At 48.8% G+C, this 14,334-nt stretch overlaps 1 protein-coding gene across 1 annotated transcript; it reads left to right on the forward strand.

The window, feature by feature from the left end:
• The first annotated feature begins 974 nt into the window (after positions 1-974).
• C1r (complement C1r) lies at positions 975-10,947 on the forward strand. The gene is made up of 11 exons (XM_052721196.1): positions 975-1,149; positions 1,827-2,055; positions 3,696-3,888; positions 4,238-4,384; positions 4,484-4,680; positions 5,010-5,157; positions 5,352-5,473; positions 7,183-7,261; positions 7,584-7,739; positions 9,563-9,637; positions 10,042-10,947. Coding segments are annotated over exons 1-11 (2,118 nt in total). The 5' UTR covers positions 975-1,147; the 3' UTR covers positions 10,812-10,947.
• The last annotated feature ends 3,387 nt before the right edge of the window (positions 10,948-14,334 follow it).

Genomic DNA, 14,334 nt, shown 5'->3' on the forward strand with positions numbered 1-14,334 from the left:
TGCACTACATCCATGCCTCTGCTCCAACACGCACATCTGCTGGGAAAACCTTCCAAACCTTGGTAGTTCTGGCGTCTTGTGTGTGCCTGCTCTCCAGCTACACTCCAAGATGACGGGTCACTGTCAAATGGGAGACTGGCTCCGTCTTTGTGAGTCCTTGAACTCCACAGTCTGACCCCTAATAGAAATAATCCCAGAAGCAAACTAGTAAGGGATGGGGTGGGAGGGTTCATCGAATAAGAAACACATCAGGTTCCCCCTCCAGTGTTAGAGGAACTGGAAGGCCTCCTCCGCAGCCACAGAACAAAGTAACATAAGGTATTCGGTGCTGTGGACACAGGAACAAAAATTTTAAACAGGACACGATGTCCCCTCCATCTGCAGCCACACCCTTTGCTTGAAGCACTGAGCAATTGTATCCCTGAGGACCCAAATTGACCAGATGCCCAGGAAAAGATGTTTCTCCCCTCTGTAATTACCCTATCTTCAATAAGATCTAAGTTCATTGACAAGCCCGGGTTCCGTGATGGTGGTTGTGTGGGGGTGCTCAAAGCCTAGCGTTGTTTTAGAGTCCTGAGACACAGCAACCCCTCATCCAGGGCTAAATGTCATTCGTGAGCAATGCAGGCCAAGGACCCATGGTAGCTAAACCCATCCTCCTGCCCCAGCTAACCATCCCAGCTGCTAGGTGAGGAAGAATAACAAGAATAGAACCAATGGGAACGCACAGCCTCCGAGGCCCGTGATGCCTTTGGAGAGGAACCTCGAATAAACCCCAGCTAGCAGCCCCCAGGACAGTCTCCGAGAAAATGCTAATCAGACTCAGAAACGCTGGAGTCTGGACCTCCAACCAAAAGTTTCCGGTCCCTAAAAATTCAGATCCCATCTCCTCGGTCCTTCCCCATGTAGGCCACCAGGTGGCACCAGCAACAGGGATTTCAAAACCAAAACTAAACTGGGAAGTCAGAATTTTTTGTTTATGCAAATGTTCATTCCCTACAACATTCCTCAGGGAATGGTCACCCCTCCGCTGCCACAGTCCTTTCCTCCCGCTCCCCTCCTGTGCATGCCCACTCCCTCTTTCAACTTACAGTGCCTGAAGACTGTTCAGGAGAGCTGAAGACCCAAAACAAACTGGCCTTGAGACATGTGAGTAAGGCTGATGGGCACCAGGTGGGGAGGGAGGGGTTGGCCACAGGAGGCAAGCATGCTCCCACATTACTTTAAAAAAAAAAAAAACAAGGACACAACACTATTTCCTGTCTCCAGTGCACACACATATACAAGGACATGCTCCTCAGCCCTCCTCCCAAGGACCAGACTCTTAGGCATAAGCTGGGGCTGCCTCTCTTTTCTTGACTCTGGGCTCACAGCAGGGTAACAGTGAGGGGAGGGAACCCTCTGAATGAGGAGAGAATCCCCTATGTGTGTTTCTTAGACTCCGTGAAGGGTTTCTCCCAGACGCCTTTGCTGAAGCCTTGGGAGTCTTGGCAAAGCCATCTTCACCCTCCGTTAGCTGATCTTGAGCCAGTCCTATTCCAGGAAGAAAAGGAGATGAAGGAGGAGGGCAGAGAATCGGCTTGTGGGGGAAAGCATGATGGGAGCATGGTGACCTCTGGACTGGACACTGGCCTGGGAGGGACACGGATACAGCCTCTGCAAAGGCTGCCGCTACCCCCATCACAGTACCTCTACTTAGTCTAGAATGGACAGAGGGGAGGGATGGGCAGTTCAATCATCCCGTCTTCGCCCCACAACAGCCCAAATGGCAAGGGCGCTGCACCCTTCCAGCCCCACAAACACCCCCCCCCTTCTCTCTTTAACAGGCAACTCTTGGCCCTCCTTCTAGTGACCCTGTTCTGCAGGGTGGGGGGCTCCACCTACATGCCTCAGAAGCTCTATGGAGAGGTGTCCTCCCCTCTATATCCCAAGCCTTACCCCAACGACATTGAGACAACCACTGTGATCACAGTCCCCCCGGGGTACAGGGTGAAGCTCGTCTTCCGGCAGTTTGATGTGGAGCCCTCTGAAGGCTGTTTCTATGACTATGTCAAGGTAGGAGTCAGGTTGGGAGGGAAGGGAGAAAAGGCTGGGCCTCGAGAGAAGCTGGAAGTCTGTGCTCTAAACACCCTGGACAATATGCCTGCACCTCAACATTGTGCAGCTCTGTAGAAACGCTGGCCTTGAGTTCCTGGTGCCATAGATGGGGTACTCGTGGGTTTTAAGGCCCTCGGTGAGAATCATGGTTGGGGGAAAAAGGGTTTGGTTTTGTTTTGTTTTGTTTCCAGGAGATCTCACTATGTATAGGAGTCAGGAGAAGGCTAGCTGTAAGACCTTAGGGAATTGCTGTGCCTCAGTTTCCCTGTATGGCTACCTACCTCATCAGGAACAGGAGGAAATGAAACATGTTGCAGGTTACACTCGGCCTTCAGGGAGGGCAAAGATCTTGGTCCCTTCTACTCTGTACTTCAAAGGATTTCTTTCTCGGCCTCATCTTTCTATGTCCAGAAAAGATAAAAGGCAGGATCCAAGCAGTGCCCGTGCACTGCCACATACTGTCACTCTCAGGCAGCAGCTTGGGGGCTAATTGAATAAAGTGTAAACTGCTCATCTTCCCAACAAAGAGGACCGCAGTGTTGTGGGGGAGGGGGGCAGCATTTGGTGAAGTTAGTGAGGAAGATGTCCTCTGCTTTTGAGAGACTGAGGAAAAACCGTCAAGATGCCAAGCAATGCCAAGGCTGCTGGGTACCTAGCATACTATCATGTTCAGTTGGGTCTGTCAGGAGGCAGGGCTGAGTGTGGTTTATAAACAATAAAGTGGAAAACAAAACACAAAGCAAACGAAAACCTGGGTGTAGTGGCACACTCCTGTGATCCCAGTACTAGGGAGACTTAGAATGTTTCAGACCAGCCTGGGCTAGACAGCAAGTTCAAGGCAAGCCACTTTCTCAACACACCGAGGAGGAAAAGGAAAGTGAGAAGAGGCGGGGCGGAGAGGAAGAGGGGGATGATGGGAGACCAAAGATGACCAGTCTGGGAACGAAGGAATGATAAAGGGCCTAGAGACAGGATTCCTGGGGAAGGAGGGTGCAGGAAGTGGTGGGAATGAGTGAGATTGGAGCTGAGGGGTGGGGGCAGAACACAGCAGAGAGATGACCAGGCACAGAACGACAGGTGAAGAGTTGGTCAACGGTCAGGATGGGAAGACCAAAGAACTACAAGTTCAACCACAGTCTAGGGCTGGCAAGATGGCTCGGTGGGTAAAGGCACTTGCCTCCAAGTGTGACAACCCTGAGTTCAATCCCAAGGATGCCCACACTTGAGGGAAAGACCTGCCTCCTACAAGTCCTCTGTGCTCCATGTGTATACCCCACAACATGTCCCGCAACACACACAAACAAAGAAATTAATAAATGTCATCAAGGCCAGCCTAGGCTACATAGTAAGAGCCTACCCAAAAAAATAAAAATGAGTGAAGGACTGGGATGGCCAGAGAAGTATCACCTGGAGGTGTCCATAGCAGCCAGATCTGTAGGTAGTAACATTAGGTCATGATTCAATCCAAGGAGAGGGAGAGGGAGAGAGAGGGGGGGGGGGAGGGGGAGGGGGAGAGGGCGAGGGGGAGGGCCTTCACTGGCCTGCCACATGGGACCAGGCTCCTTAGCAGGCTTTTCTCACTGTCCTTCCTTCCACAGATTTCTGCTGATAAGAAAACTCTAGGGAGGTTCTGTGGGCAGCTGGAGTCTCCCCTGGGCAACCCCCCAGGACAGAAGGAATTCATGTCCCAGGGGAACAAGATGCTACTGACCTTTCACACAGACTTCTCCAATGAAGAGAATGGGACCCTCATGTTCTACAGGGGCTTCCTGGCCTACTACCAGGCTGTGGGTGAGTGGTTCCTGTGGCCAGTCCTTCTTTCTGGCCTCAATCACAGGAGTGGATAGGGGACAAGCTTAAACCCAAGGAACCCAGAAGCCTGGCTTTCCTTGTATCTCTCAGCAAGATGGGGTCTGACAATCTGGGTTCTCCTGCCATCAAGCAGTTCCCAGAGAGCATTAGGGAGGTGTGGAGGCCAGAAGTGGACTTTATCTCCTGGCTTCTGGTACATGACTCTTTGAGAAAGAACCACACAGAAGTCTCTGGACAGAGGACCCCATGCCATGGCCCAACAATAGTGTGTCTGATTCCAGAAGTCTCAGGATAGGAACCTAACCCTTCCTTCTGGAATCCTTTCCAGACCGTGATGAATGTGCACCCCAGGTCAACTCAGTGGAAGGGGGCTACCAGCCCCAATGCCAACACCTGTGCCACAACTATCTTGGAGGCTACTTCTGTTCCTGCCGTCCAGGCTATGAACTTCAGAAAGACGGACGATCCTGTCAGGGTGAGGCAGAGAGGAGGTGAGAGGGCGGGCAAGGACTGAGCAGAGGCTTGCTGGACCAACCTGAGAGCCCTAACGACCTGTCTGGTTCTGCTCTCGTAGCTGAGTGTAGCAGTGGGCTGTACACAGAACCCTCGGGCTATGTCTCCAGCCTTGAATACCCTCAGCCCTACCCACCCGACCTGCGCTGCAACTACAGTATCCGGGTAGAGCGGGGCCTCACTGTGCACCTCAAGTTCCTGGATCCTTTTGAAATTGATGACCACCAGCAAGTACACTGCCCCTATGACCAGCTCCAGGTACAGCCATCCTTTACACTCCCCTTCATATAGCCACATGGCTCCACGGGCCCCTGCTTCTTCCTGGGTCCTCTGACTGAGTGGCACAGAATCACACATTGCTGACCAGCATTACAGAGGTCTAGAACAGCTCCCACACAACAGTCAGTGGGTCCTGGGGCCGGGTTGGAGGAGGGGGGCAGGCGTCATTGTTACCTGCAGTTGGAAACATACACCCGGTAGGATTCCATCTCTACCACCACTGTTGGCCATGAGGCTGATCCCCAAGAGGCCATGTGTAAAAATGTACCCTCTGGAGAAATAACATCAACTCCCCTTCTTCCCATCAGATCTACGCTAACGGGAAGAACTTGGGCGAATTCTGTGGAAATCGAAGGCCTCCAGACCTCGACACCAGCAGCAATGCAGTGGATCTGGTGTTCTTCACAGATGAATCAGGGGACAGTCGCGGCTGGAAGCTTCACTACACCACTGAAAGTAAGAGAATTAGGCCGGAGTGTGGCTTACTGGTAAAACCCCCGTTTAACATGCGTGAGACCCTGGGTTCAATTTCCAGGCCCCACAACTAAAGTATCTAAGCACCTCACTTCCCTGCCAATAATGAGGGAAAGTGGGGGAGAAGGAAGGACAAACAACTCTGATGTGAACATGCCCTCTGGCCTCACCCACAGTCATCAAGTGCCCCCAACCCAAGGCCCTAGATGAGTTCACCATCATCCAGGAGCCGCAGCCTCAGTACCAGTTCCGGGATTACTTCATTGTTACCTGCAAACAAGGGTACCAGCTCATGGAGGTGAGAGTCTGGGGCTGACAGGAGAGACCCTCCCAGTGTCCCCTGGGTGCGCAGGGGGGTGGGGGAGCAATGACTAAGATCGTCCGATCTTTGGTACTGTAGACTCAGATGGAGCCGTCGAGGGTGGAGCTGGAAGTACCAGTCCACCTGCTACCCGATCTGACTACACAGAAAAGGGACTGAGGTTCAAGGTCCACCTAGGCTGCAGAGCAAGTTCAAGGCCAACCTGGTTGACTCAATGAGACCTCGTCTCAAAGTTAAAAGTGAAAAAGAAGGCTGGGATATAGCTCAGTAGCAGAGTGTTTGCCTAGCAGTCAGGTGGCCCTAGGTTCAATGCCGTAAAGAAGAAAAAAGGAATCAACTTTGCCTGCATACTGGAAACACTCAGAGGGTTTTTAAGAAACAGATGTCTATGTTCCCTGCTTGAGAATCTAATTCCATCAGTCTGCTGTACAGCCTGAGCACTATTTAAAACTACCCGTGGGGTTTGGATGCATAGCCAAGTTGAAACACTACTGGACCACTTGAATTACTCACTGTAGGACTAAGAACTGTAAAGTCAGGGTAGAGCTGTCCTGACCAGTTCACCATCACATAGTGGCTGCTGTACCCCACCCTCTGGGGCTCTTTGACGCACATTGGTGGTCTCACCACAGGCCCACTGCCCTGTCTCCGGCTTGGCAGACTGGTGAAGAAATATGGTTCAGTAGGTAGGAGAGAAGTAACAGTGGCAATCGGTCTCACTGGGTAGACCAGGCTAGATTCAAACTCTTTATCCTCCCTGCCTCCATTTGCTGAGTCCTGGGATGACAAGACTTTGCCCTGAGGCCCATCTTATTCTTGCTCTTAAGTTATTCATGGCCAGATGTGTTGGTGGTGGCAGTGGCAGAGGCTGAGGTGGTGGTATACGCCTGTAACATGCACTCCGGGTGTTAAAGCAGAAAACCATGAATTTGAGACCAGCCTGGGCTGCATAGCTAGTTCCAGGCCAGCCTAGGCTATATAACAAGGCCCCGTCTCAAAAAAAAAGTTCATATTTTCCAATATTATCAAGAGAATGCCACTTTAGGGTCTTGTGCCCTCTCCACTCACCTGCTACATCATCATATTAAGCACCTATGAAAGTGGCCAGTCGGCACTAGGATTTTAGGGAAAGCCCTTGATTTTAAGAAAACTGCAATCTAGGAGAGAATGTGGTACAGACCTTGGCCGGGTTGGGGGGGCATTTCAGGGAAAGAGAGTGAGAAGTCGGGGTCTGCTCCAGGAAATGGTCTTTGTTTTGATACAAAAGCACAGTCCTGACTTGTTTGCTTTTTATTACAATGGGAGGGGGGCAGATTTTTATTACCATTTGTGGAAACAGGCAAGAATCTAAAAAGATTATTGAATCTACCAGTTAGCCTTGCTGTGACTTTCTGCTTTGGAACTCGGTATCCTATGTACAGCCCTGGCCTGAGAGCACTAGCTAGGGAGGAGGGAGGAGCCACATCTCTCGGGCCCTGTGGTCTAAGAGATGGCCACCACACCTGTCACGGCATTCCTGCACCGCATTCCCGCACTCCGTGTGCAGTGTGGAGGGGGGCGGTGTGCTGACGGTTGGTCTAATTTCCCCTCTTGGCCACCACACCTGTCTACACCGCATTCCCGCACTCCGTGTGCAGTGTGGAGGGGGCGGTGTGCTGACGGTTGGTCTAATTTCCCTCTAACAGGGAAACCAGGCGCTGCTCTCCTTCACAGCTGTTTGCCAAGATGACGGCACATGGCACCGTGCCATGCCCAGGTGCAAGAGTGAGTCACAAATTGGATGTCTCTGCCCCTAGGGACCCGCCATCCCTTAGTCTTCAGACCTGAGCTGGGAGGGAGGAAGAATTCAGACACTCATCTGCAGGGTCCTAGCTCTTGGCTTGTCCTTTGAAGTTCGAGGCCCACCTCAGGAAGTTGAGTCCTCATCTCTGGCCTGACGGGCTCTGCCAGAACTGAATTTCACCCCATCCATTGCAAGTGTCCCCCCCACTGACCACACTTCTCTGAGGCTGAGACAGTTCACACTCTGGCTGAAGGGTCCATGCAAGTGGCCTCCTCTCCCTTACAACCCTGTGTTCTCTCTAAGTCAAGGACTGTGGGCAGCCCCGAAGCCTGACTAACGGGGACTTCCGTTACATCACCACAAGAGGCGTGAACACCTATGAAGCCCGTATCCAATACTCCTGCCATGAACCATATTATAAGATGAAGACCAGAGTTGGCAGTAGCGAGTCCGTTCGAGGTAGGAACTGATGCTGATCACACAGTCCTCAGTCCTCTTTACGGCTGTGAAGGATGTTGAAATTTCTTCAATAGAGTCCTAGGAACTGGCTGAAGGATCCTAAATTACAATGCCAAAAAAGTCTAATAGGTTTGAAGAAAAGGGCATCCAAGCTGGTGGAAAGCAAAGACTTGAATCTCATAAGCCATCAGCTCCCTCTCACTACTATAACCATTACCAACACTACCACTGCCAGTAACAACGCTGTCATCCACCAATAGCACCACCACCAGCACAGTCACCACCATAGTCACCATTGACATACCATCATCATCATCGTCACTTCCAACACCAACAGTCGCCACCATCATACCAACACCAGCACCACCAACACCATAGGCAACACCAACATCACCACCACACTGATACTACCACCATCATTACCAACATCAACAATCTCCACTACCACATTACCATCGCCAAAACCACCATCACTGTTACCAAAACCAATTATCACCATCACAGCCATCACTGTTATCATCACCACACCAACACTGTCTCTACCATATCCATTCATTAGCAATACCAATACAGTCATTGCCACCAACTCTACCATTAGTAATAAATAACACTACACCACCACGACAGCCATCACCATCACCATTATCAGGTTCACAGGGAAATGCCCTCTCTGTTCTACCTCTCTAAGGCTATTGTGTTGTGATCTTTTGCATTCTTTTGCATTTAGTTTTACTTAATGCTTCTCAAACTCGTCTATGGGATGGTTGGTTTATTGTAGTCATAGAGATTGAACCTAGGGCCTCTCTCAGGCACTCTTACCACTGAGCTATAGTCCCAGCCTGCCCTATTTGTTAATATTCTCCTCTCTCTCTCTCTCTCTCTCTCTCTCTCTCTCTCTCTCTCTCTCTCTCTCTCTCTCTCCCCTCATAGTCACTGTGTAGCCAAGGATGATTTTAAACACCTAATCTTCCTGCTTTTATATCCCAAGAGCTAGGATTACAGGTATATTCCATCACATCTAACCAAAATTTCTCTTTAAATTAAAAAGAAAAAAAATCCAAGACTGAGGCTATTGCTCAGGGGTAATGCACTTGCCTACCATGTGAGAGTCCCTGGGCTACATCTTCAACATGGAAGGAAGGAAGGAAGGAAGGAAGGAAGGAAGGAAGGAAGGAAGGAAGGAAGGAAGGAAGAAAGGAAGGAAGGAAGGGACGGAGAGAGAGCTTAATCTTATTTCCTAGTTTTAAAATGAGGGTAACACACACTTGAAAGTGCCCCGTGTTAAGATGTAACAAACAGATAAAATACTCAGCAACAAACAGGTGTAGCTCCTGCTGGGTGTGCTGCTGCACTCCCGGAATGCCAGCACCTCAGTGACCATGGCAGAAGGATGGAGAGTTCAAGGCCAGCTTGAGCTTCATAGCAAATTCAAGGCCAGTCTGTGCCAAACAATGAAACCAGGAGCGAGAGATACAGGAAGGAAGACATGGCGTTATTATCCATAATCCTGCTACCAAGATGCTTCACTGATAAGCTTTGGATAGCTTCCTTCCAGTGTGTGAGTCTACTTTTACAAATAGGTGTGACCTCAAATATATATAGTTAAGTATTCTTTTTTCACTCAACAATAAGACAAGATTTGTGTGTGAAGTCTCTTAATACTTTTATATGTCCATATAGATTGAACCAGTAAACTTTGATCCATGATGTGGTGGCTCTTTTCTCCGTCTTCCTATGTAACACCCTCAGCGTCCAGTGGCCTCTGTTGCCTGCTTTTCTGGCCCATCAGCTCCAGCCCTGATTCTAACTCCTTTTATTTGCAGGGATGTACACCTGCACAGCCCAGGGCATTTGGAAGAATGAAGAGGAAGGGGAGAAAATGCCAAGGTGTCTGCCAGGTAAATACTGCGTCATCCCAGGTGTGGTTTGCAGTATTGTAGGACCTTAGGAGAAGCATGGAGCAAGAAAGGAAGCCAAGGGAGGCGATCCCTTAGCTCAAAGTGAAAAGCCGGTGAGGAGGAAGGAAAAGGAAGGAGAATGAAGGTCCCAGGAGAGAACCACAGAAAATCAACTAGTCCTGAAGGTGTAGTGCTCACATAGACAAGGAATCAGAGAGTAAACTCAGGGAAAGCCCGGGAAGGAATAACTAAGGATGAGGAGAGTTAGCCAAGAATGGGGCTATAGAACGCACTATGGGAACAGGAAGCTAGAGGGGGGGAAGTCAAGAGCAACTGAAACTGAGCAATAGGGAAGAAGGGCGGGACCTGGGGCTGACTGGTCCTCATTCCCCATCTCTCTACAGTGTGTGGGAAGCCCGTCAACCCCGTGACACAGAAGCAACGCATCATTGGAGGGCAGAAAGCCAAACCGGGCAACTTCCCCTGGCAGGCGTTCACCAACATCCATGGGCGAGGGGGCGGGGCCCTGCTCGGAGACCGCTGGGTCCTGACCGCAGCCCACACCATCTACCCCAAGGAACACAACAGACAAAACGACACCAGTAAAGATGTTTTCCTGGGCCACATAAACGTGGAAGAGATCAAAAAGCTGGGACATCACCCAGTCCGTAGGGTCATCATCCATCCCGACTACCGCCAAGATGAACCCAACAATTTTGAAGGAGACATCGCCCTGCTGGAGCTGGAAAACCCTGTCACACTGGGTCCCAACCTCCTCCCCATCTGTCTCCCTGACAATGAGACCTTCTATGATGAAGGCCTCATGGGATATGTCAGTGGCTTTGGGATAACAGAAGATAAAATTGCTTTTAACCTCAGGTTTGTCCGTCTGCCTGTAGCTGAACGAGAGGCATGTCAGAGATGGCTCCAGACAAAGAAGAGTAATGATGTGTTTTCTCAAAATATGTTCTGTTCTGGGGACCCAGGTCAAAAGCATGATGCCTGCCAGGGGGACAGTGGAGGTGTTTTTGCAGTTAGGGACCGAGATCGTGATACCTGGATTGCCACAGGCATCGTGTCCTGGGGCATTGGGTGTGGTGAGGGATACGGCTTTTACACCAAGATACTCAATTATGTTGACTGGATCAAGAAAGAGATGGGAGAGGAAGACTGAACCCAGAGTTCACTAGGTCAGAATCCAGTGTGTAGTGTATTAAAAAATTATCTGACTGATTGTTGATAACCACCATGATCCCATATTAAAATCACAGACTGTGTAGAATAAACTGTCTTTTCTATAGCCCCATCAACATTCTGGTGTTTTGATTTCAACACAGACTGTAGCCCAGGCTGTCCTAAAATTTACAGTCCTCCTGCCTGAGGCTCAGGGTTAACAATGTCAGGTGGAGAGATGGCTCCCTGGTCAGGAATGGACTGTTCTTGCAGACAACATAGTCTGATTTCCAGCACCCTGTCACATGGCTCACAACTGCCTCTAACTCCAGCTCCACAGGGGGCCCAAGGCCTTCGCCTCTTCAGACACCTGCACATACCCACACACACATATATAATTAAAGTACTAGTCTATATTTTGTCTTGATTGTATGATACGAAGAAAGTCCTGGTTTTTCTTGAGCATATTTGAAAATTAGAAGCTTTTTAAACACATCAGCTTCTTGTCACTAAATTCTCCTTGAGGAAGAATGATGTGAATTTGTGTCTCCAAGTTCAATCAGTTATCATCTGAGACAAGTTCTTACTATATTGTATATTGAGACCAGGCTGATCTCAGATTCATAGGCCAAGAAGTCCTCCACCCTCAGCATCCCGAGAGCTGAGGCTACAGTTGTGTGCCGCCATACCCAGTTGACTAAAAATATTTTGAAATAAACAGTGTTCTTCCTCTTAAATTTTTATTTAACATATATGGATATTTTGCCTGTGCACCATATTCATGCAGCCCCCCAGAAACCAGAAGAAGGCACTTAATCCCTTGAGACCAGAGTTACACATGCTTGTGAGCTGCCATGTGGGTTCTGGGAGTCAGTTCTGTATCCTCGGCAAGAATAGCCAGTTCTCTTAACCATTGAGCTATCACTCTAGGCCAGTCTTTCCTTTTTAAGGTGATTATTTCGTGTATTTTGTTACAATAATGAAAAGCTGATTAATGCACTTATTAACTGGTCTATTTGCCTCGGACTAAAGGAAACTGATGATTCTCCAGGTATGGTACACGTCTGTAATGCCAGCATTCAAGAAGTAGAGGCAGGAGGATCACAAATTCAAGGTCATTCTTGGCTGCATAGCTAGTTTGAGGCCAGCATAAGCCACATAAAACCTGCTTCAAGGAGGAGAGAAAAAGGAAGGGAAGGAAAAAGTTCTAAAGGGAGGCTCTTCAAAACTCAGGAAGTAAACAACTCAAAAGCCTCAGGAAGTCCCTGAAATTGACCAGATGAACCAGGCTTCTTCCTCCCCAGGTTATACAAGCAACGGGGACAGCTGAGGCTGCTCAGACCAGCCAAGCTGCTTGGAGGAGGCTCAGCTGAGCAGAGTTGCCTGCAAGTCCTGCAGTGAGTTCCTGGGTTGTAGCTTTCATGAGCTGTCACTCATGCTGGGGTAAACTGTCAGCAATGCAGCTGCTTTTGAGTCATTCTTATTCCCATAAGCAGCCCCAGACCTATACTCCTATATAAACTCATTATTTCACCAATTAGACTTGCAGGATATCCTGACTTTGGTCTGTCATTAATTCCCTATCTAGGGAGAGTAAATGTTGGTGCACTCCCAACAATAGTATCATACAACTCCTTCCTTCCAAGCTCTCCCCACTTAGAAGGACCTTGGCTTCATACTTAAGAAAAAACAATGCAGCCGGGTGGTGGTGGTGGCACTTGCCTTTAATCCCAGCACTCGGGAGGCAGAGGCAGGCGGATCTCTGTGAGTTTGAGGCCAGCCTGGTCTACAAAGTGAGTTCCAGGAAAGGTGCAAAACTACACAGAGAAACCCTGTCTTGAAAAAACAAAAAACATGGGGCTGGAGAGATGGCTCAGAGGTTAAGAGCACTGACTGCTCTTCCAGAGGTCCTGAGTTCAATTCCCAGCAACCACATGGTGGCTCACAACCATCTGTAATGAGATCTGGTGCCCTCTTCTGGCCTGCAGACATACATGCAGACAGAACACTGTATACTTAATAAATAAATAAATCTTTAAAAAAAAAAAAAAAAGAAAAAACAAAAAACAAAACAAAACAAAAAGAACAAACAATGCAAAGAAGGATGGAGAGATGGATCAATGGTTAAGAGCACTTGTTGCTCTTGCAGAGGACCTGGGTTCAATTCTCAGCACCCATGTGGTAGCTCACAACCATCTATAACTCCAATTCCAGAGGATCTGATGCCCTCTTCTTGCCTCCACAGGCACCAGGCATGCATGTGGTGCACAGTCATATATTTAAACATTCATACATATAAAACAAAAATAAATACATCATTTTCAAAAAATAATTTTAAGAAGGACAGTATACAGGTGGCTTTGGACAAACTTGCTTTTTCTTTTTACATTTGTTTATTCTCTCTCTTCTCTTTCTCTCTTTCTCTCTTCTCTCTCTCTCTCTCTCTCTCTCTCTTTCTCTCTCTCTCTCTCTCTCTCTCTCGGTGTGTGTGTGTGTGTGTGTGTGTGTGTGTGTGTGTGTGTGTGTGTGTGTTCATTTACCATGGCACATGTGTAGTTACAGAAACAAGCAGATACTATAACAGGCTGCTCAGTCTTCTCTCAGAGATCAGGTCTTAATTTCAGTTTCCTGAGACTGAACAAGCAGTTTCTAAAGAGCCACAAACAAAGGACAATGTCCAACACCCCCCAACAGCAAGGAGGAGGCCTTGTACATGCAGTACCAGATCAGGCGCAGAGCCACAGTCAGCAGATAACCAAATAAGGACAAAGCCTGGGACTTGGCCAGGCCTGCCCCCAAATGGAAAAGCTATAGCCTTAACCATCCCTTGCTAGCCCTAGCCAATTAGATCGTACTAATATGATTGCCACCTGCTTAAGTCAGTCATATCTAAAGTGACCTAATTGCTCTAGGACTTCCCCTTGGCTGTGCTTAAAAGGAGCCTGTGAGCTCTTCTCAGGTTGTCACCATTTTGCCTTTGTGTGGGATGACCAGCCCCAGCATACTGGAAACTTTCTCAAGATAATAAACACTCTTGTTGATTGCATACGTGGATGGTGGTCTTTTGTGGGAATTCTCCAGGACTCTAACATGTAGAAGTCAAAGGACAACTTGCAGGAGTCAATTCTCTTCTTCCATTGTATGCCTTCCAGGATTTAAACTCTGGTCTGCTGTGGGATGTTCTGTATGGCAAATTGTTGCTGATTAGTCAATAAATAAAACACTGATTGGCCATTGGCTAGGCGGGAAGTGTAGGTGGGACAAGGAGGAGAATAAAGCTGGGAAGTGGAAGGCTGAGTCAGAGAGACACTGCCAGCCGCCACCAGAACAAGCAGCATGTGAAGATGCCAGTAAGCCACGAGCCATGTGGCAAGGTACAGACTTATGGAAATGGATTAATTTAAGCTATAAGAACAGTTAGCAAGAAGCCTGCCATGGCCATACAGTTTGTAAGCAATATAAGTCTCTGTGTTTACTTGGTTGGGTCTGAGCGGCTGTGGGACTGGCAGGTGAGAGAGATTTGC

The sequence above is a fragment of the Peromyscus californicus genome, unplaced genomic scaffold (assembly GCF_007827085.1).
Source record: "Peromyscus californicus insignis strain IS unplaced genomic scaffold, ASM782708v3 Scaffold_6__1_contigs__length_162567912, whole genome shotgun sequence".
Classification (NCBI taxonomy): domain Eukaryota; kingdom Metazoa; phylum Chordata; class Mammalia; order Rodentia; family Cricetidae; genus Peromyscus; species Peromyscus californicus.

Bases quoted from the DNA above. Each gene is read 5' to 3' on its own strand.
- C1r (XM_052721196.1), top strand. The intron at 7,262-7,583 runs GTGAGTCACAAA...GTTCTCTCTAAG, and splicing joins TGCCATGCCCAGGTGCAAGA to TCAAGGACTGTGGGCAGCCC. The intron at 7,740-9,562 runs GTAGGAACTGAT...TTTTATTTGCAG, and splicing joins CAGTAGCGAGTCCGTTCGAG to GGATGTACACCTGCACAGCC.